At 42.1% G+C, this 27,734-nt stretch overlaps 1 protein-coding gene across 6 annotated transcripts in view; it reads left to right on the top strand.

The window, feature by feature from the left end:
* GIGYF2 (GRB10 interacting GYF protein 2) overlaps positions 1 to 27,734 on the top strand; it is a 150,922-nt gene that overhangs the window by 72,269 nt on the left and 50,919 nt on the right. For 5 of the 6 annotated variants that reach the window (XM_073674502.1, XM_073674501.1, XM_073674500.1 and 2 more), the window contains 9 exons: positions 7,886 to 8,103; positions 8,314 to 8,494; positions 8,577 to 8,750; positions 14,869 to 15,119; positions 16,579 to 16,726; positions 16,833 to 16,993; positions 17,898 to 17,989; positions 21,200 to 21,307; positions 21,409 to 21,509. In XM_073674502.1, coding sequence (XP_073530603.1) covers positions 7,886 to 8,103; positions 8,314 to 8,494; positions 8,577 to 8,750; positions 14,869 to 15,119; positions 16,579 to 16,726; positions 16,833 to 16,993; positions 17,898 to 17,989; positions 21,200 to 21,307; positions 21,409 to 21,509 — 1,434 coding nt within the window. The remainder of the gene's footprint in view (positions 1 to 7,885; positions 8,104 to 8,313; positions 8,495 to 8,576; positions 8,751 to 14,868; positions 15,120 to 16,578; positions 16,727 to 16,832; positions 16,994 to 17,897; positions 17,990 to 21,199; positions 21,308 to 21,408; positions 21,510 to 27,734) is intronic. The other variant, XM_073674499.1, reaches the window with a different exon arrangement.

The following is a 27,734-nucleotide window of genomic DNA, read 5'->3' as shown; positions in this document are numbered from 1 at the left end:
GGGGCACTTATACAGCATATTAGAATTCTATATATGAGGGCTGAAAGGTGGTGGCCGTATCTCATATGGGGCAAACTTGGTGACAGGTTCCCTTTATATACAGTCATTTTATATCAGCTCACAGGTGACCCTGTAAAATTTTGGAGCCTCTAGCCTAAACTTAATCTGACTTTTCCACTAAAGCTTAGTAGTTGCACATACACAATCATGTTTTTTAATAGACTTACAATGAGGTGATTTTTCAAGTTATGTAAGTGGGTTACAGGGCAGTCACATTGGGTCTTCATCATGACTTGTTTGAGTATTTAAAGGTTATTGGTGGGTGACTTTTTTTATGTTTGGGTTGTTCTCCTTCATTTGTATATCCCTCGGGCGTCTGAAGAAAGACTCATTGTTGTAGAGAGGTTATTGGTCATGCCTAATGCGTATGGTGTTTGGGGAGGTAGGAGAAGACATTGCGGGGAAGGACAATGACCTGTTTGTATAGGAAAAGGTACAAGAGTGTGTATGTGGCTTCTGCCTGGACGCGAAGGTTATTTTGTGGCTCAGTATGATTTTTAGGAATGTGCATTTAGCCAGAGGTCACCCACATGGTGGATCATCAGGGAACAACACTTGACCCTTCATGAAGGGAACCTTTTATCTAGAGTCTGTTCCTTGCTAACGGAATAAATACATTTTATGTAACGCTTTCTTAGAAGTGTCATGTCTGTTTTTTTTTTCTTCATTTTAAGAGGTTCTTTCCATTTTTGATGTATTCTAGCTATTTTTCTCTTCATTGATGGTAGATGATTAGTTTTTAAGGTAAAATGTAAATACCTTGCTTTCCTGTTACTCACAAGCCCATCGTACCATTATATCCATCTTTTTTCATATTTAAAAGAAAGTGTATGAGAGAGGAGAGTGTATGATCTGATGATCTCAGTCTTGGGTGTACTTTGATGTCATTTATTTAAGTAGGGGGTATTCTCCTCTGTAGCATTGCTTCTCCTTAGCAGAAGTACCTGTGCTTTCAGCAGTAAAGGCGGGAACTTCACGTGCCCCTCACCTGCCCCTGCAAAGTAGCACCGTTATGTTTTCTGTAAAGATTATTAGCCTTAGCGCTAATCTACAGGATAATGCCATTCTATACACATGCAGGTGTCATAAGTAAATGTTTGGCCACAGGGAGAAAGTAACGGGTTATTCTCCCTGCAGCCGCCAGCTTCCAGTGAGCTTGGTTTTGCAACCAATGTGTGATCAGTACGTTGCTAGCACTTTAATCCCATCCACTGATCCTTGTGACATCCAGATCCAGCTCTGCAGCTTGTGAATGTGCGGATCGTGTCGCTCAAGTATCAGGGGGAGTGTAGTAAGCGATGATTGCTCACAGCCCTCTGACGTTTGCCCAATAATTCTGCACATTGATATTCTCCTAAGAAAGACAAAACCTCACTTTTGCTTTCTTAAATATTCAGGTTTCAGTTTAATTAACCGTTTCGATTGACGGACTGCGCTGTAGTTGATTAATAATCAAATAAAAATTGCCAAGTAAGGCTATGTTCACATGAAGTATTTTTCTTCTGCAGAAAAGAAGCTGCTTTTACCAGCAAATGTTATGTCAGAAATCTCATGCACATGCTTAGTTGTTTTTTTTTTTTCTTTGACTGAATTTGACAACTGCAATGTTTTTTGAAATCTGCAGCATGTCAAGTTTCTCAGCATTTTTGCAACATGTTTTCACCTACAGAAAGCAGTGAGAAAGTTAAAAAAACGATGCAAAATAAACACAGCAAAAGCTGCAAATTTGGAGAATAAAATTAACTTTACTAAACATGTACATTAGACAAATCACACATGTGTGCTGCGCAAATTAAAACCCCAGCAGCTAGAAAGTATTATATAAGCCCCAATGAGTTGCCTTTGATTGAATTGACAGATCAAGTGGACTGCACCATGAATTGCCGTCTGTAGTCATCCTTTTTCCTTAAGGCTGGTTTCAAACGTTGGTATTTTTTTTTCCTTTTGTGCAAGAAAAATGGACTGATTGTCATCAGCATTGGGCCATTGGCTGTTTTCAAAAGCAGTTTTTCTAGTATTGTAAAAAACACAACTCCAAATGATGGCGATTTGTCAAGCTTCTTCCATCACGGACAGCAGTAGCATGCCATCAATGTGCTGTCTGAGTTTTTCACCCATCCTTAGACTAGACCTGTGACTTGGATCAAAGTTGGACTTCTCTTTTGTGCGGATGCTTAGTCCGCAAAAACTATTGACGAGTGTACAGCCCCATAGATGATAATTTGTGATTGTGCTCTATCCGTGAAAAACACAGAGCACGTATGGAAAAATTGTACGTGTGAATGAGGTCTGAAGAAGGTACAAGTGGCCCCCAGAATCTGAGGTGTATGTTAGCACCGAGATTTTTTAAATTTATTTATATTTTATGTGAATGTGCTTCAAAATTAGTACAAAATAAAATGAACATTGTGCACTGTCCAAAGTAAGTGAGGCCTGTAGGCTTTGATTTCATCCAAATGGAGATGAAGCATTAGCATGTAATCCCATCAGTCCGTGTCCGCCCCTGGATAATCAATGGGCTGTCGCTTCATGACAAATTTGGCTTTATTTGTCAGCAGTCAATAAACTCCTCCATGACCCGGCGCTAATAGATTTGCTGTTTTCAGCAGCTTGTAACTGTGTAAATATTTGTAACGATTGCAGGTTTTATTACTGCGGGATTATTTCTCTGCCATACACACTACTGGAATTCCAGTTATGTATAAGCACCTTGACGGGCAGGGATTTGGATTATTTGGCATGGTGCGAAAAGATGATTAACTCCAGCCTTGCTTTGTCCCTTATATAATAAAAGGGTGCTGGTCTCCATTATTTGGGGAATTAGCCTATTGTATATATCCCGCTTACTCTTTACATCATTGTGCCACCATGGTACATTGCCAACCCGAGCTTACGTCTACCCAGTATTATAGACGTGTGTTTGCTGAAACACAGATGCGTTTCGTCTTAGGCCTTAGTCACGAGACAGTGTTTAAGATATTGTGTCCCCCCCCCCCCCCCATAAAAAAAAAAATTGAGCCGTGATAGAACACACAGAAATGTAAGAAATGGACCAGAGCATGACGGGTCAGGCACATATATTTAAATTTTTTTTTAATTGGATCTATGTATGAATAATCCTCCTGCCGCGTGAGTCCATCTGCTGTCAGTTTGTAAAACATACACCGTATAGATGAGAAGGCGTCCAATTAAGGCTAAGGAGGTAGGAAAAAAAACAAAAATCGGATAGCACATGTAAGCAATCAGTGTACTTTGTTTTTCACAGGCACAATTTCATAAAATCATGTGAATAAAGTCTTAGGCTGTATGTATAGGAACAGTTAATACTTACCAGTGTTTGACCAGTGAAAAATGGATGAATGTTGCCCCTCCCCCCTGCCCCCCGAATTACATTCGTTTTGTATCTGAGTGCCTGCTGTTCTTCTGACTCATTTCCAGTGGTGTACGGGAACACATCTCAGAATCAAAGGACACTTAAAGTGCAAGTTTCCCTACAAAAAATACTTAATGACTGTCTGAGTATTAAGACAAAATATAAACACCCAAGGCATGTCTATATCACAGAAAATATGTGTTTGTAAATTAGAAATAATTTTATTTATCCAAACAAATACTTATGGACTATGGACATGAAAAATATATAAAAACACTTAAAAAGATATCCTTCCTAAACGGAGGCATAAACTTTGTGGTAAGGGTCATAATAAACCCTCCACACACACACACACACACACACACACACACACACACACACACACACACACACACACACACACACACACACACACACACACACACACACACACACACACACAATGCCATAACCACCCTAATAGTAGATAAGTTGAACAAGAGGGCTTGTTCTTTAAGGAACAAGGTGTAATTTTTATTAGTAGTATTTTTGGGTTCATAATATTTTTTTTTTTTTAGAGTTTTTATTCTGTTTTTAGGAGTCAAAGTAACAAAATAACAGCAATTCATGCATTTATTGCTTATTTTATTTTGTTCACTGTGTGAGATAAATGTTATGTTGTAAAGGGGATATCTGCTACAAGGTCAAGCCGTTTTTAAAAGCTGTCCCCTGTGTAAAAAAAACAAAACCAAAGAAACCCTGATTCTCACCTTCTGTACTTTTCCCGCATTGACGATGCCTGGTCTCCCAGAGCTTGCGTAATATTGGTATGCCATGTGAGCGCTGCAGCCAATCAATGGCTGCTTCGCTCAGCTTCCTGCAGATGAAGCTCAGACTGGCTGCTGATTTGGCTGCAACACACGTGGTAGAACCATGTTTCAATAGCGTCACTGACATCGCTGCAGCGGTGCTGGTGCCTAAAAGTGAGTTTAAGGTTTTTTTCCTTTTAAATTTACTTGGGGGACTACACATTTAAGAAGGGGCAGTCCAAGTAACAGAAAACCCCTTTAATAGGTTGGACTTTTACAAACACAGCGGTACTTTGTGTGCTTTCTCTACGTGAATAAACACAGCTGTTACTCCCTATCCTTGCTCCAGGGACTCCTCGCCGCCGCTGCTCCCGTCTTTGTTTACAGGCTGCAGCTGTGATGTCGTAACTACAACGCATGTGACCACTGAAGCCAATCGCTGGGCTTAGCGTTGATGCCAATGTAAATGGCTTGAGCCAGTGATTGATTGCAGCTGTCATGAACTGTAGTGTTGACCTCACCTCTGCTGCTTGTCAATGACTGCAGGAGTAGCGGCATAGAAGCGTCATTAGAGAATTGGCACTCTGCAGTAGTACTGGTGGAGGGGTTTGATGGTGTGGCAGACAGGCGCCCCGTTGTCTAACTACTTAGATTCTGCAATTTTCTAAACTGGGATAAAAATCATGTTTAACATCGGCTGCTCTGCTGGAAAGGAAGTCTCTTGCTGCGGTATTCCTTTAAGGTTCTTTATTTAACTACCCGATGCCGCAGCTGCCATTGATTGTGCCATCTAGTGGTTCACACATTGCGTTTTTTCAGCGTTTTTTTTCTGCAGCTAAACCTGATCTCTTGCCAGGAGGCTTGATCAGGATTTTTCTTGCTTTTTTTCTGCAAATGCATTTTGCTGCATTTTTTTCACTGTCCTTTTGTTTCTTTATGCTTGTACATAAAGTTCAGTGGGAAAAAAAAAATTCATTCTGGTTTTGGCACAAAAAACGCTGAAAAAAAACACTGAAAAACCGGACACCTGCGTTTTTGGTACGTTTTTTTCAGCGTTTTTTTTTCACCACCCATTACTTCCAATGGCTGAAAAACACAGAAAAAACGCTGAAAGAAGTGACATGCTCTATTCTGCAAAAAAACATGCAAAGCACAAAATGACATCATGGCAGGTCCTTTTAGACCATCGCGAGCCGCCGGGGAGCCAGGACGCATCACTATGGAGACCGGGGGGCATCAGAAGGTGAGTATAATATATTTTTTTATTTTAAATTCTTTTTTTTTTTTTTTTTTTTTTACAGGTTCTATGGTACCCGGGTCCGGAGGAGAGTCTCCTCTTTTCCAGACCCGGGTACAATCCGCACATTGAATCGCTTAATATCCGCATGTGCACATGTAGTCATGCGGATATTAAACGATTCATTGCAAGTCAATGGCGGCAAAAACGCTGCGATTACTCAAAATAATTGGTAGTTCTGTGGATTTTTCTGCAATGATAATCCGCAGCGAAAATTTCCTCAGCCTGTGCAGAGCACATGCGGATTATCATTGGGGAACATATCAGATCTTCTACCAAGCGTTTTTTAAGTGTTTCTGAAGCTTAATTGACACGGCGGAAACGCTTAAAAAACGCATAGTGGGCACACAGCCTAAAACGCAGCTGAAAATTTGCATAAAAAAACGCTGAAAGAACGCAATGTGTGAACATAGCCTTACTCCGCAGTTGTGGGCATGTCAGATCATCTGTATATCTCAGCTGGCACCTACTTTGTGTGGAGCACGCTTGGCTCATAAGCCTGCTCCATACAGTCCCATTCAATATGTGACATGCATCTTTGGGGGCGGTGAAGAAAACTAAACCTGGAGATGATCTTTCCCCCACTATTTGTCAGTCTGTAGTATTTTCTGCATGGTCCTGGAACAGTCTTGTAACAGTCCTGTAGAGAGAACAGGGATTGCTCTCCTGCTGATCTGTTCCATTTTCGACTGGACTGTGACTGATGGGTGGGTTTTAGGTACTTGTGGGGTTAAGCAATAATTTTGTCCTACTGCAGACAGAAAACCCACAGAGAAACTTCTGCTTCAGCCAATTGTATTACGGCCACACACAGGACAGTGAGGAAAGCGGATGACTGATCACTTAAGACACACAGAGAAGATATCCTTATGTTTCTCAGTTTTAATTGCTTCATAAGATAAAATGATCCTATGAAATTCAGAAATTAAAGGAAGAGCCGGAATAATGTATTTTTTGTGTGCATTATGTTACTGTTTCTTTAAAGAAGCACTCCTCGAATCAAAGTTTTTATCCTCTTAATATTTTGCAGTTGTCATATTGTACAGCATTGTGTGCTTACAATTGCTCATTTTGCCTTTCTGCCCAGCTAATTCTTCTCTTTTCTCTGCTCTATGTAGAACCAGGGAGTATCTTGTGCCTACATTTATCATCCCCCCCCTTCAACTCCTGACCCAGCTTCTCCCTTTTCCCCCTTTTCTCCTGCCAGGGACTTTTGCAGTGACTCATGAAGGGAAAATAGACTTTCTGTTTCTACATAGAACTTAGAAGGGTTCAGCTAGTCCGTTATTAATCATGTGATGTAATAGACCAAATTGAAAACAGAAGAATTAGCTGGGTAGAAAGGCATAATGAACAATTGTAAGTACACAGTGCTATATAATATGATGACTACAATATATTAAGAGGATAAAGATTTTGATGGGAGAGTTTCTGTAAGGGGTTACAGGTCCCATACACATTAGACTAAAATCATCCATATCAACAGGATCTGCAAACGGACTGAGTGGAGGCCTTTAGATTCTATTCTCCTGCAATGAGAGCTTTTATCCTTCATAGTGTACAGCTGGTTTCCATGGAGCTCGGCCACTAGTGCCTGCCCAAACTCTGGTCTAGAGTGCTTAGTAGTTACATTCCAGGCGAGGAGTTAACTCCTAAGATCACAGCTCTCTTTAGCCGATTGATCTGCTCACCTCACTCCCACTCACTATTATTATTATCCGAGCTGCTATTATAAATCTTGCGAAATCACCAGCCTCTACCTTTCATAGCAGGTCACTTTCTTGAGCTGTATGCTTGATCGAATGCCTTGTTATCTCTGTGTAAATATAGTGATAGCTCTGCAGACTCAGAACAAAGCACTCATAGCTGAATATGTTACAGCAGAACTCGTGCTGAGCTTTATAGTTCTACTAATACTACACTATACTACAGTTCTACTATTCACCAGACTGGTCACTCAAGGAGAAGCCACCCTGCCAGAAACCAAGAAGTGAAGAGACTACATAGCTCTGAGCTGCTGAAGACAACTTAAGAAGACTTTCTCTTGCTGGCCCAATATCTTGCATTTCAAACCTACTTACTAGAATACCTCCTGTTTTATTAATTGAATATTAAGATATTCTTATGGCCATTCATGTCAGTTTTAAAGATAATGTCAATCGGGTTACTCTTTGTTTTGCAAACAGTATCAATATGGTCACTGCAGCTGACAATATGATGTATTTGTCAATCACATTGTGATCTGCCTGTATGCGTTCTCTATATTACTTTTTATTTGTAAAAAAAAAGTCCCTGTAATGTGAAGGCTTTTAAATAATTTGGAAGCCTTATTCGCAATCCTAAAATTTCTCTTTTTATTTAACCAAGATGGCGCTCGAGGACCAGGTTGGAGAGAACATCCAGATCGTCGTAGACGTTTTGACTTTGATTTCCGAGAACGCGATGATGAGCGAGGCTATCGCAGAACTCGTAGTGGCTCAGGAAGCGCAGAAGACGAGCGAGATAGTTTGCCAGAATGGTGTCTGGAGGATGCAGAAGATGAAACGGGCACTTTTGATTCTTCAGGAGCATTCCTACCTTCCAAGGTAATTTTTTCTTTTCTCTTAACTGGTCCACATCAACAGAGTGGTAAATAATTTTAGTAAGCAGTTGGCTATCTATCAACACGGGCTTGCATGTCTTGCGCAATCGATATACCCCTAATTTTATGCCATCTGCTTAGTCACAGTTTAGTGCCTGTGATTGTAGCATTGTTACTTCAGGCGGTCTTGCATGTGTATTTGTGGTTTTCTCAGAAGGTTCAAAAGGAGTGCATTCCCGAGGAGCAGGAGCTGGACTTCCGTCCTTCTTTGGATGGGGAAGATCATTCAGATTCTGATGGAAGCAACTTGGAAGATGCCAAAGAGACAGAAGTGGCACATGTACTGGAGCAAGCAAGTGAAATGAGCAAAAATGAAAACTTTAACGAAAGAAAAGGTAAAAGGCTAAATGTGAATATGTTGCGTACGATATTTGGCTTTCTTTTCTTGTTTATATTGGATTTTTAATATTGTACCAGTGACCACACCTCCAGAGATGGAGCAGCGAACCCCGTCACCTGCAAAGAAAACGGAACCCAAAGCAGATTCCCCTGTCCAGAAGAGTACTACTCCCCCTGTGGCCAGTAACCACGATCAGGAAGCAAAGCTGCATACAAACTCAGCAGCAGCACCTCCACCCACACATAAGGAAGGTATGATATCACATCTGTGCAAAAATGTTAGCGGAACTACTCTTTATAGTATATTTTAAAATACAGTACTGTGAAAAAGTTTCAGGCAGGGGCAGAAAAAGTTTTCCAAAGTAAGAATGCTATCAAAAATAAGTGTTATTCGTATATTTTTCTCAATTTACTAAGATGCGAACCAAATGAACAAATCTAAATCAAATCAGTATTTGGTGCGATCACTGTTTGATTCCTAAGCAGCATCCATTCTTCTTGTACACGTGAACAAACAAGCAATAATGATCATTATTTTCATATTTAGGATGAAACAGTCATTAACCCCTTCATGACCTTGCATTTTTCCGGGGTTTTTTACACTTTTGTTTTTTTTTTCTTCCCATTATTCCAAGAGACATCAATTTTTTTTATTTTTCCTTTCCCATTGGCATATGAGGACTTGTTTTTTGCGGGACAAGTTGTACTTTTGAATAACAAAAGTAGCAGAAATCACAAACCCCTATGAACACCAGTCACGGGCTGGTGTTCACAAGAGGATTGTATTGATGGGCAAAGGGGTCATTAGCAGACCCCCGGCTTTCATGACAACCCATCGGCGCCCCTGATCACTTGGGGGTATCACTGAAAACATCATCTTGTCCCGCAAAAAACAAGCCGCCATACAGCTCCATCAACACACACACAAAAAAAGTATAACTTTCAGAATATACTGATGCAAAAACAATTTTTTTTTTCTACAAAATAAATTCCTCACCTGCTGTTGATTTGTTCATACTGCCTCCCAAACATTGCAGTAAAGCTCAGCTCACGTTTATCCTGCACTCTACGTTGAGCGCTTACACCGGGTTTTCCAATAAATTTCTGAAATATGGGATAATACGTGCATAAAAGCGTGGTCGACCACAGTTTTGTGCACCTCTGAAAAGGACAGTGCAGAACTGAGGCCAAATGGCGTGCATAGTAACTGCTGCCTCATTATAGTGAATGGATCCGTTGTGGGTATTTAACATATTTTCTCCTCTGTTATCTCTTTTGAAAATTAGTGGTAAAAATGGTATTTTTCCATTGACTCATCACAATGTTATACAATTCTGTGAATCACCTGAGGGGTAAAAATGCTCACTACACCACTAGATGAATTCCTCAAGAGGTGTAGTTTCTAAAATGGGATAATTAGTGGGGGTTTCTGCTGTTTTAGCATGTCAGGGGCACCCGCAATCTGTTCCTGCCAAAATTGCACTCCACAATTCAATTGGCGCTCCTTCATTTCCGAGCCCTGCCGTGCACCCAAACAGTAGTTTTCCTCCACACATGGGGTATCTGTGTACTCAGGAGAAATTTCACAACAAATTGTGTAGCCCATTTTCTCCTCTTACCCTTGTGAAAATGAAATATTTGGTGCTAAAGCAACATTTTTGTGGGAAAAATGTATTCTTTCATTTTCACAGCTCAACGTTATAACATTCTGTGAAGCACCTGGGGGTCCAAAGTGCCCATCACACATCTAGATAAATTCCTTGAGGGGTGTAGTTTCCAAAATAGAATCACTTGTGAGGGGGATGGGGAGTTCCACTATTTAGCCACATCAGGGGCTCTGCAAACGTGACATGGTGTCCACTATCTCTTACAGCCAATTCTGTGGAAGCAGGGTTGAAAAGCAATGTCTGACTTTCATTTGTTCATTTTTATAGATTTTTAATTTATTACTTTTGTCAGATTCAAGTTATTTCTGTGACCATTTTTCGTTCATTAAATGAGGGGTACCAACAATTTCGACCACATAAAGTGACACTGGTCAGAATTGTAAAATTTGGCCTGGTCAGGAAGGTGAAAACTGGATTAGGGGTGAAGGGGTTGAAAATTGTGTACAAGTGTACCTAGAAGAGCTGATGCTGTTTTAAAGACTAAAGGTTGGAGCATTTTTTTCACAATACAATATATTATTCAAAGTGGTTTTATAGGTTTTAAAAAGTTGCTGGCGCTAAATTGTTTTTAACTAAAGGATTTGTCCAGCCCTGGAGAAATTTTCGGCAAGCAGTACAGCTTGCAGAAATCCACTATTTTGTAATATACACACTTGTTAGAATTTGGCTCTATTTGCCAGGTTGAGTGGTCGTCACGCAAGTCACATGCAGACTAGATTGTCATCCACTTTTCTCAAAAGAAAAGAGAGAAGTTGAGGAGAATGTAGTCTTCATGTGACTGAGCCAAATTCTAATGTTGTGTATATTACTCAGGGCGCACTTAAACCAGCATATACACTAAAGGTGTACTATCCGATTTTTTTTTCTTTTTCTTTCATCGGATAGCTATCCGATAAAGAAATCTGAAAGCACATGTCCAATTTATACTCTGGTGTGAGCAAGTGCACTCTAACCAATGTTGTTTAAAGGGGCAGTGCTGATACTTTTTTTTTTTTTTCCACTGACCGGATCTGTTAGTGTGAAAAATCGCAGAATGCTGCGATTTCACTTTGAAATCAGATACCACTCACCCATTCAAGTCTCTGTGTGCATGGAGAACGTCGGACTGCACTCTGATGACATCTGATTGCAGTCTGATTTTTGCTAATTCACAGAATTGAAAAGATGGAGAAATTGTGTTTTCAATCTTCTCCAACTTCTTGCTACCGTCCTCTCATCCCTGAGAATCGGATCACTCTATGCTGACACTCAAATCAAAATCGGATCGGAGTTTGATCGGACTGCAATTAGCATAATCAACCGGATTCTTTTTTTTTTTTTTTTTAATAGTAAATAGACTTGTGTTTTTACAATCAAATGGGTAGGTTTGGCTGAGTTTTTCTGTGCATCGTCGCCTTAATAAGACTTCAGTATATGAGACAAGGAAATGCAGACGATTCCAAGCATGGCATAGACGTTGTGTCACTCTCATCTTGCTATAACTCGTCTGCTTCATAGATTCAGGTTTTCTGATTGCTTGGCTGTAGTGTTAGTGTGAGTGTCTGATTACGGTGCACGGTGGCTCAGTGGTTAGCACTGTTACTTTGCAGCACTGGGATCAAATCCCACCAAAGAAAATACTTGCAAGGAATTTTTATGTTCTCACTGCGTTCATAGTTTTTTTTCTTCGTGTGCTGCGTTTTCCTCCCACACTTCAAAGACTTACTGATAGTGTGATAGCTGTGGAAATTAATGGTGCAATATAAGCAAGTAAAATAAATGATTACATATTTTGATTTATTTTAGGACTACATAATTAGTCCTGTGTTACCTTACCAATCCGCCACCTATGTTTAGAGGGAACCTTGATGTTGTGCAATAGGACTAATTCTTGGCTTTTCTGCAGGAATAAGCAGTATGTTGTTTAGTTCTGCTGTGTATTTTTACTTTCCTCCTCACAACATACATTCATCAGTGAAATTTTATATTGCATGAGAGCAAAAACAAAAAAACTGTCCAGTACCTCTGAATAGAATAGAGCAAGTGTGAACAGATGCAAAGTGCTATGACTACATAATATACAAACAAAAGAATACAGCAGCACTCTATGCACTAAGATGTATGCAAACATTGAATAATTTTGAACTAAATAATTGAATTGAAAAAATGTGAACTGCATTACGGCTATATAGAATATACTTATAAAAATGAAGGTACTTACCGCATAAATTGGCCAGTTCATGGGAGCCCACCAGCCAAGACAAAGTGTGCCCTTGTTTGATGGGACTCTAAACCTAATATTTATCAAACGTGCCACTTCCTGGCTTAAAACTTACTATTTAAAGGGCAGGCAGGATCCACTAATTTAAAACAGGCTGCTGGGAGGCGCTCAGTCAGAAAAGGAGGCAGTTACAACCATACAGCACTAATGCAGTCTATAATCTTAGAGTTTATACCAGGGATGTCAAACTCAAACACACAGAGGGCCAAAATGAAAAACTTAGACAAAGTCGCGGGCCAACCAGTATACAGTATAATGGACTCCACATAGTCCTCCATACAGAATAATTGGCCCCACATAGTCCTCCATACAGAATAATTGGCCCCACATAGTCCTCCATACAGAATAATGGGCCTCACAAAGTCCTCCATACAGAATAATGGGCCTCACATAGTCCTCCATACAGAATAATGGGCCTCACAAAGTCCTCCATACAGAATAATGGGCCTCACAAAGCCCCCCATACAGAATAATGTGCCCCACATAGCCCTCCATACAGAATAATGTGCACCAACATAATCTTCCGTAAAGTATAATGGGCCCCACATAGCCCTCCTTACAAAATTATGGGCCCCACATTGCCCTCGGTACAAAATTATGAGCCCACATAGTCCTCCATACAGAATGTCCCCACATAGCCCTCCATACAGAATAATGGGCCCCACATAGCCCTCCATACAGAATAATGGGCCCCACATAGCCCTCCATACAGAATAATGGGCCCCACATAGCCCTCCATACAGAATAATGGGCCTCACAAAGCCCCCCATACAGAATAATGTGCACCAACATAATCTTCCGTAAAATATAATGGGCCCCACATAGCCCTCCTTACAAAATTATGGGCCCCACATTGCCCTCCGTACAAAATTATGGGCCCACATAGTCCTCCATACAGAATGTCCCCACATAGTCCTCCATACAGAATAATGGGCCCCACATAGCCCTCCATACAGAATAATGGGCCCCACATAGCCCTCCATACAGAATAATGGGCCCCACATAGCCCTCCATACAGAATAATGGGCCCCACATAGCCCTCCATACAGAATAATTTGCCCCACATAGTCCTCCATACAGAATAATGGCCCCACATAGTCCTCCATACAGAATAATGGGCCCCACATAGTGCTCCATACGGAATAATGGGCCCCACATAGTCTTCCATACAGTATAATGGGCCCCACATAGTCCTCCATACGGAATAATGGGCCCCACATAGTCCTCCATACGGAATAATGGGCCCCACATAGTCCTCCATACGGAATAATGGGCCCCACATAGTCCTCCATACGGAATAATGGGCCCCACATAGTCCTCCATACGGAATAATGGGCCCCACATAGTCCTCCATACGGAATAATGGGCCCCACATAGTGCTCCATATAGTATAATGGGCCCCACATAGTCCTCCATACAGAATAATGGCCCACCCACATAGTCCTCCATACAGAATAATGGGGCCCACATAGTCCTCAATACAGAATAATGGCCCACCCACATAGTCCTCCATACGGAATAATGGGCCCCACATAGTCCTCCATACGGAATAATGGGCCCCACATAGTCCTCCATACGGAATAATGGGCCCCACATAGTGCTCCATATAGTATAATGGGCCCCACATAGTCCTCCATACAGAATAATGGCCCACCCACATAGTCCTCCATACAGAATAATGGGCCCCACATAGTCCTCCATACAGAATAATGGCCCACCCACATAGTCCTCCATACGGAATAATGGGCCCCACATAGTCCTCCATACGGAATAATGGGCCCCACATAGTCCTCCATACGGAATAATGGGCCCCACATAGTCCTCCATACGGAATAATGGGCCCCACATAGTCCTCCATACGGAATAATGGGCCCCACATAGTGCTCCATATAGTATAATGGGCCCCACATAGTCCTCCATACAGAATAATGGCCCACCCACATAGTCCTCCATACAGAATAATGGGGCCCACATAGTCCTGAATACAGAATAATGGGCCCCGCATAGTCCTCCATACAGAATAATGGGGCCCACATAGGGGTGGTGGTTTCGGTGTCATGGGCCAAAAAAACACCCTGCGGGCCAGATTTGGCCCACGGTCTGGAGTTTGACATGTATGGCTTACAGAGTGCTGCTGCTGTATTCTTTTGATTGCATAGCATGTGAGCATCCACGTGGTTTATGTGCAGTTTATTTGCAGATTTTGTGCAACTTTCTGCATGGCTGAATGAAAATGCTGTGTTCTGCTCTACAGGCTTTTACTGCTCTTCCTGTTTAGAGCTGATTTATTTGATCAGTTTCAGCGCTGCAATTCTTCACTTATTACTACTTGTCACATTTCTTTTCATTTCTCATTTGTTTGCTTTTTAAATCCGATTCTTTTTATTGAACATTTTTCAAATAACAACAACAATGTATACGATCTTCTCATTTGCTTCTCCAGAATCTGTTACTCCCGGTTCCAGAGGATCACTTGAGTCAGCTGCTCCTTTAATACCTCACTCACCACCTCCTGCATTTAGCCAAAGCACTGCGGCTCAACAAGTCAGAGATCCTCAGCAAGGACCAGCCATTCTTTCCCCTCCTCCTCACATCTCCTCAGGGCCTTCTCCTCCCTCGGTCTGTGCTGCACCAGGTATGGGCGCTCTCATACCTGAACCTGATGAAGAGGATGGACTGGACCACCTAGAGCAGGTGAAAGCCTATGGATTTATCAGTTATAAATGAACATTTACCTTAAATACACTCTAATCTTTCAGTTCTTAAAGAGAAACTGACATGTTTTGTTGCTGCTAGTAGAAATTATGGATGGTCTTATGTTATATAGAAATGCTTATGTTAATGCATTAAAAGCACACTATTTTGCAATTGGCCAAATGACAAAAGAAAATAGACATGCATGTCTTCAGGCCACATAACATATTTTGTTGCAGTAGAGGTTTGTAAGTTGTTACATTGTACACTTTTTTTTTTATATATATATATATATATATATATATATATATATATATATATATATTTTTTTTTTTATATATTAATTCCTGGGCATTCATACTTGTCCAGTTATCTAAAGTCTCTTTTATCTCCACCATCTTTTTCCACAGCTTATAAGGCTAAGTGCTCATGATGCTGCAGATTTTTTCCACTTCTCCCTGGCAGGAAAAACGCATGCGGATTGTACATTCGGATTTTACATGCGTTTTTCCTGCCAGGGAGAAGTGTTTGTCAAGCGTTTTTGCATGTGGGTTATCAAGCGCTTTTCCAAGCGATTTTAGCATCACTTGGAAAAGTGCTTGACAACTTGGTCACACTATATAAATCCATGCAACTGGCATGGATTTATATAGTGTGACCAAGTTAATAGTTAAAAAAAGAATAAAAATGGTAAAAAAAAACCCATTATACTCACCTTCTGATGGCCCGCGGTCTTCTCTCCGCTGCGTCCAGTCTCTTGTACGGCTCACGGTGGTGTAAAAGGACCTTCCATGACGTCATTTAGTCATGTAGTTTTATGGCGAGTTTTATCTTCAGATCAGACTTAAGTAGGATAAAGCCTCTGTTTTTTTTGTTTTTTTTAAGTACAGTTGGTCAGCAAAAAAATGCCTGAAATGTGAATAGCCCCAGTGAAGATATGTAAAATAAAAAATACTGACGGCACACACACATGGAAAACTGATGTGTGAATAAGCCCCTACAGGGAGCATGAGCACTGGCCACATGGATACGAACTAGCAACAGGCTTTCATGGTAATATTGCCTATGGGAATAAGTAATATACAATTACCTTTCCTTAGCGTTAAAAGGGTTATCCACTGCCTCTTGCTTTCACATCAAAAGGTGACTGGCGCAGTTGACGTTTTGCATCGACTGCTACATGCCAGGTATCAGCAGGTCTCGTATACCGCCTAAAGGGGTCATGCATCTGTCCCATTAATTGAAATGTGCATGAGACCTGTCAAGTAGTGGTCACCATGACCTCAACAGGTACAGAACCCTTTTGCATAATGGCATTAATCAGAGCAGCATTTCGAATTAATTGCTGCTGCATAGTTTATGCAAATATTGTAATAAGTATAATATAGCTCCAGTTATATAAATCACATAGAATATACAACATAATGCTAAAAACATCTCCCAAAACATTCTTCCCCAGCAAGCACAGCAGATGGTGGCGTACCTGCAGGACGGGGCGCTGGATGATGAAAGACTAATAGGAAAAGCACCAGATCACAGAATTAAAGGACACTCTCCGGAAAACCAGCAGAAGTGGTACTACAAAGATCCGCAGGGAGAGATCCAAGGTGAGGCTTTGCACATTGTCTTATCTGATGAGGCCGTCCTTGTACTCCGCTCTCTTCTGTTTAATGATGGCCTGCCATTTGTTTAATGCAAGTCTTTATCCCATAGGTCCCTTCAGTAATAGAGAGATGGCAGAATGGTATCAAGCAGGCTACTTTCCTATGACCTTGTTGTTGAGGAGAGTATGTGATGAGGCCTTCCAGGCGCTAGGAGACATCATTAAATTATGGGGCAGAGTTCCTTTCATCACACCGCCAGCTCCTAGACTAGTAAGTGACCCTACTGTTCTTTGATCCTTGTATGTATAGACAGACCCTTCTAAAGATCTGTGTCTATAGAACCAATTTAAAAAAAAAATACAAATTTACAAAGCTCTATTAAATTCCACAGCGCTTTACAGACCTCATCATCACTGTCCCCATTGGGGCTCACAATCTAAAGTCCCTATCAGGATGTCTTTGGAGTGTGGGAGGAAATTGAAGAACCTGCAGGAAACCCACACAAACACAGGGAAAACATACAAACTCCTTGCAAATGTTGTCCTTGGTGGGATTTGAACCCAGGACCCCAGTGCTGCAAAGCAACAGTGCTAACCACTGAACCCCCTTTCCATATTTTGCACCATATTTAATGGGAAGGCTGGAAATCTTGCCAGAACCCTCTCACTTTAGGTTGGAGATTTTATTAGATGCTTTGAAGTAAATGTCTTGTTGCAACATTGCCATGTGGCGCTTCTTTTGTTAGAGACTTACAGGGGGTATTTTGAGTAGACACCCTATAAATGCACACTGTGGGTGAGTGGGGTCACCCTGAGTGAAGGGGTTACTTTGTCACGGCCAATAGATGTTTTTACTGAAAGGAGCTGTTTTGATAAACAAAATATATGAGGAGCTAAGCACCATTTTGCTAAATTCGGCACAATGTATTTTTAATATTCTAATATAATATTATTATAAGCACTAGTTTCTTATCTTAGAAGTCCACAAATTTACCTAAATAGTCAGTTAAATGTGCATTGCCCTGGCTAATGTATGTATGCCTATAATCTCAAGCCTAGAGATGCATTTGTATGTTTCCTGGACTCTTACGTGCTCGTGCCTGTATATGAAAGGTCCTGTCTGCTTTATCTTGTAATGTGTTTGGATTTTCAATCATTCGCTTGCTCTCTTACAGAGTGAATTGGGTCCGGAGCATATAGGGCGGCATCCGGAGATGACGGCAATATACCAGATGCAACAGTTACATTATCAACAACTTCTTATCCAGTGAGTTTGGGGTTTAGAGTACGTAGATGCCGTGCTCATTTATCCCAAGTATAAATAGGAGAATGTCCTTATGAGTTGCATTATGGAAGAAAACTGGGGGTATGTTCAGACGTGTCGGAAAAAAATCTGTTGCAAATTTGCTGTGGATTTTATGCATTGTAAAGTAAGAAATCTGTGGTGAAAGTCCACAGATATAATTGACATTCAGCAGATGAAACTAGGATCTATAGATTTTAAGAAATCACTTTGCTGCAACATTAATCTGCTCTGGATTGAAAATCTGCAACAAATCGACAACATGTGAACAAGCCCTTAATAATCAGATATTAATGCACCATTATAAATATAAAGAAAGGGGTTGGGCTCTCACAACGTGCTGACAGGCATCGTAACGGATCCTATATACAGTACCTTTCTTTCAAGGCACAAACAGTGCCGCGGGTTTTCCAGACATCTGAGAAACCTGTTACAAGAGGTTTAATATTTCAGTGTCTGTTATTGTAAAATTTTTAGAAAATAACATCTTAATGACTAGTGACACATTGTCACAAGTCAGATGCAGGTGTATGGAGCAGGCTCAGGAGACTCGTGCCTGTCACGTAGGAGGTGCGCACTGTGTTATACAGCCAGCATCTGCCTCATACAGCATCAGCATTTAAATGGTTTAATCACATTGCACACTTGTGAAAAAAAGATCCCCAAAACAATTAGCTTGTTTTTTTTCCACCATTTTCCCCCACTTTTCTGTACGTTATATGGTGAAGTGGTGTCGTTCAAAACTGAAACTCATCAAGCCCTTATAGGTCTATGTAGATGGTAAAGTGATAGTTATTGCTCTTGGAAGAAAAGCAGGAAAAAAACAAAAGCATAAAAATGAAAAATGGTTACTCTCTTAAAGGGTTAATATTAGAGCTCTGATACACATCCTGTAACTGTAATCAGTTCTGCACTAGTGCATACATTACATGACCAGGGCAGAGTTTTATCACTTGATGTAATCAGAAAGAATCCGAATGAATTTCTTATAGTAACATCAATGAATTACTGTTATTTGCTGATACTATAATAACTGTTTAGAGGGAATCTGTCAGCAGGTTTTTGTTATGTTAACTGACAGCAGCATGGTGTAGGTTCAGAAACAGATATGTCACTTAGTTTACCGAGTGCAGCAGTTGTGATACAATCAGTGTTTTCTCTGCTGCAGATCTAGCAGAGCTCAGAATGCTGAGCCCTGTATATACAACACTGGTTGGCAGCTTTCTGTGTACACTGTATATTGACAGAAAGCTGCTAATTCAGGGGTGGAGGTGGGGTTGGACTGGGAGGCATCTTATTCTGTAGTGATAATATCCTGCTGATTAAAACACTAATTGTATTGAAACAGTAAAACACAGCCCAGTAAGTGACTTATCACTGGAATCAGGGTTTTTGCCCCTACAGCATGATGCTCTCAAATTACTTAGCAAAATTCTGATAACAGGTTTCCTTTAAGGCTAATGTTATATGAAAGTATGGCACCTGAAGCATTTTGATGTAAATGAGTATTCTAAGACAACCACTGATCCGAAGAATGATATTGTAATGTTACATTACATCAGTGCAACTCCATTCATGTATGGTTCCCTGCACAGCCAGGAAGAACAGGGACTTGGTGTATATTTTCCTACTGGGCTAAGAACTTACAGGCAGCTAGTTGAAAACGACCTGTCTTTCCTGCCCAGCAATGACCTGCTCCGGTTCAGAATGATCATCCTGACTCCCTCCGGTAACGTCGACAGAGCAGCACCTTCTCTTCCACGCTGCTCTAATTAAGGGGTGTCACTGCCGATGTCATGCTGATTGACAGTTAGTTATATAGCTGATCGGACCTGATTATAGATTGAAATCTGCTCATGTAACTGAGCCACTAGGTGGCGGTGTACAGTACTGTGCCCCATTCATGCCCAAGATTAGTGCTGTTCCAGAGGTTGCACCTTGACCATTATTAACCCCTTCACGACCTTTGACGTATATTTAAGTCAAAGGTCATGTCCCTGCCTTTGATGCGGCTTGCACGCTGAGCCCACATCTTTTACCCACACATGATGACTGATTTAATCAGCCATCATGTGCCTTTAACAGTTGCTGGTGTAGCGGTACTCTGCCCACTGCTGTTAACCAGTTTAATCCCACTGTCAATCACTGACTGCGGGATTTAAAACCCACTGGCCGGAAGCGTGTCATTCATTGCACCCATGGGTTGTCATGACAGCTGGGGGGGTCTGCTGATGACCCCCATGCCTGTTATTACAATCCTCCTGTGAATGTTGGCCTGTGGCCAGAAGGTCGCAGCTTCAAGTCCCCTAAGGGGGACAATTCGATGCAGTAAAATGGGAGAAAACTTTTTTCTAAAAGAAAAAGAAGTTCAAATCAAACCCCATTTGCCCCATTAAAAATAAACAATTAAAAAAATACACATATTTGGTATCGCTGCATTCAAAAATGTCCGATCTATCCAAATATAAAATAAATTAATGAGATTGGTAAACGGCGTAACGAGAAAAAAAAATGTAAATGCCAGAATTACATTATTTGGCCATTGCAGCATTGCAATATAATGCAATAAGAGGCGTCCAAACATTGAAACTACTCCAAAATGGTATCAATAAAAACTTCGCTCAGGGCGCAAAATGTAAACCCTCACACAGCCCCAGATCACAAAAAATGAAAACGTTACTGGTCTAGGAAAATGGCGACATAAGCAAAATAGTTTTTTCTTACAAACGTCCTATTTTTTTTTCACAACTTAAATAAATAATAAAAAAAACATGTTTGGTATCTGTGTACTCATGCTGATGTGTACAATTATACAGCCAGGTCAGCCGTACCATATAGTGAACTTGGTAAATAAAAAAAACACTTTTTTTGCAACTTCAACGCACTTGGATTTTTTTCCTGCTTTTCAGTGTATTACATGGTGTTATTCAAAAGTACAACTTGTACTGCAAAAAACAAACCCTCATGCGGCTATGGGGACGGAAAAATAAAAAAGTTAGGGCTGTTGGAAGAAGGGGAGGAAAAAACCAAAGCGGAAAATCGCAAGGTGAAAGGGGGGTTAAACAATATGCGCTCACATTATATTGTGGAACTACTTCTTTCAAAGTCCTGTCACAGGAATAATTTTTGTTATTATGATTGTTATTGATATTAATGCTTCTCTTTCTTTTGCAGACAGCAATATGCCCAAGTCATGGCGCAGCAGCAGAAAGCCGCACTCTCTTCACAGCAGCAGCAGCAGCTGGCTCTTCTACTGCAACAGTTTCAGACTCTTAAAATGAGGTGACCGCCCATCCAACAGCAGCTGAACAAGCAGCCAGCCTCTAGCGTTCATATGCATGACTGTTTTCTAACATGATTTAATGAGTGTTTCTTTATGATAGGATATCTGAACAACCTGTTATGCCAACGTTGCCAAGGACGATACCTGTGCCAGATAATACTCCGATGTGGGAACTGCAAACCGCTGCCCCCCCACCCACAAGTAGGTGTACTGCCCATGGGCATCATGGAAAAGTCGATAGTTTATAGATCACACCTAAACTGTACAGTCAAATATTTATGTATGTGGTACAGCACTGGGTCCAAAATAGTCTGCAGAGGTATTCTGTGCTTGTGCTGGTGCTAAGCCACAAGCGACTAGAGCTTGTATGCTGATGCGCCCCCTTTAGACCCGTCTCTATTAGTCAGGAGTCTAATGCAATTCCGCCATTCTTTTTTTTTTTTCTCCCAAATTTTGTTTTTAGAATGTTCATTGTGTGACCATGATTCTCCAGGTTGGTACGATTTATGTTGATGCCAAATATATAGATAGATAGATATATATGGATACATCTAAACATCTCTCTCTCTCTCTATCTAACTATATAATCTCTAGATATATAGATATAGTGGTGTGCCCCCTTCCTGATTTCTTATTCTTTTTCATGTTTGCCACTGTTAAATGTTTCGGATCCCAAAACAAATTTTAAATATTAAACAAACCTAACAAAAGTAAATGCTAAATGCAGTTTTTAAATGAACGTCTTTATTATTAAAGGAAAAAGAAATCCAAACCTACAGGGCTCTGTGTGAAAAAGTGATTGTCCCCCCTATAAACAGAAATTAGCTGCTGTTTATTATACATCTCTGGGAAGCGGAGTTCTATTTCCCTAGCCACACACCAGCCTGATTACTGCCACACCTGTTTCCAATCAAGTAATCGCTTAAAAAGAACCTGCCTGACAAATTGAAGCAGACCAAAAGATCCTCAAAAGCTAGACATCATCTTGCAATCCAAAGAAATTCAGGAGCAAATGGGAGACAAAGTAATTGAGATCCTTCAGTCTAGAAAAGGTTATAAAGCCATTTCTAAAGCTTTGGGACTCCAGCAAAACACAGTGAGATTCATTATCCACAAGTGGCAAAAGCATGGAATAGTGGTGAACCTTCCCATGAGTGGCCGGCCAGCCAAAATTACCCCAAGAATGCGGCGACGACTCATCCAAGAGGTCGCAAAAGACCCCACAACAACATCCAAAGAACTGCAGGCCTCACTTGCCTCAGTTAAGATCTGTATTCATGACTCCACTATAAGAAAGAGACTTGGCAAAAATGGCATGTATGGCAGAGTTCCAAGACGAAAATCACTGCTTAGCAAAAAGATCATAAAGGCTTGTTTCAGTATTTCCAGAAAACATCTTGATGATCGCCAAGATTTTTGGGAGAATACTGTGTGGACGGCCGAGACAAAAGTTGAACTTTTTGGAAGGTATATATCCCATTACATCTGGTGTAGACGTAACACAGCATTTCAGAAAAGGAACATCATACCAACAGTAAAATATGGTGGTGGTAGTGTGATGGTTTGGGGCTGTTTTGCTGCTTCAGAACCTGGAAGACTTGCTGTGGTAAATGGAACCATGAATTCTGCTCTCTACAAAAAAATCCTGAAGGAGAATGTCTGGCCATGTGTTTGTGACCTCAAGCTGTAGCACACTTGGGTTATGCAGCAGGACAATGATCCAAAACACACCAGCAAGTCCACTTCTGAATGTCTTAAGAAAAACAAAATTAAGACTTTGGAGTGGCCTAGTCAAAGTCCTGACCTTAATCCGATTGAGATGCTTTGGCATGACCTTAAAAACGCGGTTCATGCTCGGAAACCCTCCAATGTGGCAGAATTATAACAATTTTGCAAAGATGAGTGGTCAAAATTCCTCCAGACCATTGTAAAAGACTCATTGCCAGTTATCGCAAATACTTGATTGCAGTTGTAGCTGCTAAGGGGGGCCCAACCAGTTATTAGGTTTAGGGGGCAATCACTTTTTCATACAGGGCCCTGTAGGATTGGATTTCTTTTTCCCTTAATAATAAAGACCTTCATTTAAAAACTGTATTTTGTGTTATCTTTGTCTTTTATATTTATATTTGTTTTGTGATTTGGAACATTTAAAGGGGTATTCCCATCTCCAAGATCCTATCCCAATATGTAGTAGGTGTAATAATAATAATATTGTGAAAGGGGTATACATCGCAAAAACAATTACAATAATCTTGAACAATACAAGTCAGCGACTGGTACATGAGGAGAGAGGACCCTGCCCGCGTGGGCTCACAATCTACAAGGGATGGGTGAGGATACAGTAGGTGAGGGTAGAACTGGTCGTGCAGCGGTGTGGTGGAGCGAGGGTTATTGCAGGTTGTAGGCTTGTCAGAAGAGGTGGGTCTTCAGGTTCCTTTTGAAGGTTTCCACTGTAGGCGAGAGTCTGATGTGTTGGGGTAGAGCGTTCCAGAGAATGCACGGGAGAAATCTTGTATGCGATTGTGGGAAGAGGAGATAAGAGGGGAGTAGAGAAGGAGATCTTGTGAGGATCGGAGGTTGCGTGCAGGTAAGTACCGGGAGACTGGGTCAGCGGTATAAAGAGGAGACAGGTTGTGGATGGCTTTGTATGCCAGGTTAGGGTTTTGAACTGGATTCTCTGGGCAATGGGGAGCCAGTGAAGTGATTGACAGAGAGGAGAGGCCGGGGAATAGCGGGGGGACAGGTGGATTAGTCAGGCAGCAGAGTTTAGGATAGATTGGATTGGTGCGAGAGTGTTTGAAGGGAGGCCACAGAGCAGGAGGTTGCAGTAGTCGAGGTGGGAGATGATGAGGGCATACATTAGTGTTTTTGCAGATTCGTGGTTGAGGAATGTGCGGATCCGGGAGATGTTTTTGAGTTGGAGTCGGCAGGAAGTGGAAAGGGCTTGGATATGTGGTTTGAAGGCGATATTAAAGTACTGGATTACCCCAAGGCAGCGAGCTAGCGGGACTGGGGAGAGTGGGCAGCCATTGACTTTGATGGATAGGTCAAATGTGGATGGGGGAGGTGAGATGGGGTGGTGGAAAGATGATGAATTCAGTTTTACAATATTTATTTTTTAATGTACAGCACTGTGGAAAAAAATGTATGCGAAGTAAGAATGTGTTCAAAAATAGAAATTAGTTTATTTTTATCTATTAATATAATGCGAAGTGAAAGATTTATTATTTGTTCAAATTCAAAACAATATTTGATCACCCTTTGCTGTCAAAACTGCATCAAAGCATCAGTGATTCTAGGTACTCTTGTCAGTCACTTAAACACAGTTTTTGAAGTAACTCAGCAAGGAGGTTGTTCCAGACATCTTTGAGTACAAACCACATCATCTCTGGATGTAGGCCTGTGTAAATTTTTCTGTCTGTTCAAGTAATACCAGACAGACTTGAGATCAGGGCTCTGTGGGGCCCGTATCATCACATCCAGGACTCCTTGTTCTCTATGCTGAGGACAGTTTTTAATGACATTGGCTCTATGTTCGGGATCGTTTTCCTGCTGCAGAATAAATTTGGGGTCAAGTGGGACACCTTCCACCCTGCCTCGGCTGGTGCGGTGACCTGAAGCGCCACCGCTGAGGACAGTGGGCCTCCAGGGTGGCAGGGAGACGCGGCACAGAAGAGGGCTGGAGCCGCCGCGTTCTTCGGTGGTGTCGGGTGCCCAGGGCGATGAGTAGGCCTGGGACTTCCGGGTCCCACTGCGTAGAAGCACACGCGCCTCCCCTTGCCGCGGTGCACCACTTGGGAGTCGGCGTGACTGTGTGCGCACCGGGCGCCTCCCCATGACGTGAGCCGCGGTGCACCACTGGGGAGTCGGCGCAACTGCGCGCGCGCAGCACGTGAAGCGGGCCGCGGTGCATCTCTGGGTAGCGGCGCGTCTGAACGCGCACGCGGGATCCTTGGACCGGACAGAGACACCACACATTGCACCCACCACAGCGTCAGGGGGTGTCCCCCACTCTGGAAGAGGTGCACGCCCATATTCCCCAAGGGTGGGGTGCAGTACACAAATGCTCCACAGCTGGCTGATTAAAAATTCAAGCCAGCTGAGGAGGGGTGGAGCCCTATAGGGGTTCAAATACCGGGGTTAAGCACTGGGAAAGTGCTTCTTTAGCACACTCTGACACTAGCTATGAGCGAGCAGGAGGTGCAGTCCCTGCACCCCCATTCACCACCACCACCCCAACAAGGGAAGCGTGCGAAAGGACCCCCCAGAGACCCATCCCGCCAGCACGAGCAAGGTAACAGCGGAAGCTGACGTTCCGGCAGGTCTTCACAGCGCGGCAAGGACTCCAGTGGGGCGTCAACCTCGAGGAAAAACCCATCTACAGGAACGGGTTCCTCTCCAAATCCGGTACTCCCTCTTACAGCAGGATGGTAAGTGATCGTCATGAAAGCTCACTTTATAATTTGGCCCCCTTCTTTTTCTTCTCTCATCAGGGAGCGGGCAAGTCCAAACACAGGACCTGCGCGCTTTGTCCAGAGGATCTGCCCACCACTTGGGAGAAAAGATTATGCAGCTCTTGTATTGAACAGACAATTTGCGAGGAGACCCCTAAGTTTGCCTCAGAGCTCAGATCCTTAATTAAATCCCAGGTAGAAAATACCTTCAAGCCCCTGCAGAACGGAGGGAAGAAACGGGAGAAAACCAGGAATCTGTCCCCGGTATCAGGATCTAGCAGTTCGGAGGAGGAGGGGGTAGACTCAGATTTCTTCCTTCTTATCTTCGTCCTCATCATCTTCCAGGGGTGGAGGGGGATGTAGCTGTTTCCCTATAGAGGGAACAGACAATTTAATTAAAGCAGTCAGGTCCACCATGGGGTTGGTAGATCCTCGCCCCAAGAAATCGGTCCAAGACATGAGACGTGATGTTCAGTGGCCTGGAACAAAAGAAAAGATCTTTCCCTCTCAATGATAACGTCCACTCCCTGATTAAAAGAGAATGGAAAAAGCCGGAAAGAAAGGGCCTGTTGTCCCCTAAGAGGAAATACCCCTTTGAGGACCCGGTATGTTCATTCTGGGGAAAAGCGCCCAAATTAGATGTGGCAATAGCTAAAGCCTCTAAAAAGTTTTCCATGCCGTTTGAGGACATAGGGGTACTAAAGGACCCAATGGATAAAAAAGCGGATAACTTCCTAAAAGGGGCTTCGGAGGCCGCAGGGGGAGGGTTAAAACCCGCAGTTGCAGCAACATGTGCAGCCAGATCATTAATGGTCTGGCTAGACCAACTAGAGGCACAACTTAAAAACAAAACATCCAGGAATAACATGCTAGGTTCCATCCCAGTAATGAAGGGCGCAGCAGCATTTTTGGCTGATGCGTCAGCTGACTCTGTTAGGCTGGCAGCCAGGGCAGCGGGCTCCTCTAATGCAGCCAGACGGGCCCTCTGGCTTAAATGCTGGCCGGGTGACCACCAAACAAAATCAAAGCTGTGTTCCATTCCTTGCGAGGGTGAGTTCCTATTTGGACCTACTCTTGACGATATCCTCGACAAGGCAGGGGGATAACAAGAAACGTTTCCCTCTCCTCTCTAGTACTTCATACAGGAAGCCCTTTCGGAGCAGAAAATTTATACGCAGGAAACCCCCCAAAGACTAGGATAGGTGGGAGGATAAGAAGAAAAAAACTAAAGGATTTATGTTTAACAGACCCCCCAGTGACCATAGAAAACCTGCCCAATGAGGGTCAGCACCAGGTGGGGCGGAGACTTCTTCGTTTCCTCCCAGCCTGGGAAAAGATATCCAACAACTCTTGGATTTTAGACCTGATAAAAACAGGTCTAAAATTTCAGTTTCATTCCATTCCCCGACCGAACTTTGTCATAACCCCCAAGAGGTCGTCAGAAGTAGAACAATTAGCACTAGAACAAGAAATTCTAGGTCTAATAGAAAGAGCAGTCCTTCAAGAAGTCCCTGCCCAGGAGAAGGGCGAAGGATTCCACTCCCCTAAGGAAAAAAAACGGATGGACCTTTCAGGACAATTGTAAACCTGAAAAAATTGAACAAATTTCTGAAGGTTCAAACCTTCAAGATGGAGTCAATAAAATCGTTAGTAAAACTTGTTTCCAGGCTGTTTTATGGCTGTCCTGGATCTGAAGGACGCCTATTATCACATCCCCATACACAGAAATTACAAGTAATTCCTAAGGGTAGCAATATCGATAAAGGGAATAGTCAAACACTACCAGTATACGGCCCTCCCATTCGGTCTAGCTATAGCCCCACGGGTTTTCACAAAGATAGTGGCGGAGGTAATGGCCCATCTAAGGGAGCAAAACATACTCATTACCCCGTACCTGGACAATTTGCTGATAATAGGCAACTCTTTCAATCATTGCAAGGCCCAACTGGCAACTGTCATGGATTCCTTGATG

Source organism: Phyllobates terribilis, unplaced genomic scaffold (assembly GCF_046119375.1).
Source record: "Phyllobates terribilis strain yellow unplaced genomic scaffold, ASM4611937v1 Scaffold_3__8_contigs__length_932513732, whole genome shotgun sequence".
Taxonomy (NCBI): Eukaryota; Metazoa; Chordata; class Amphibia; order Anura; family Dendrobatidae; genus Phyllobates; species Phyllobates terribilis.
Note: the sequence above shows the minus strand (reverse complement) of the source record. Positions and strands in the feature narration are given on the sequence as shown.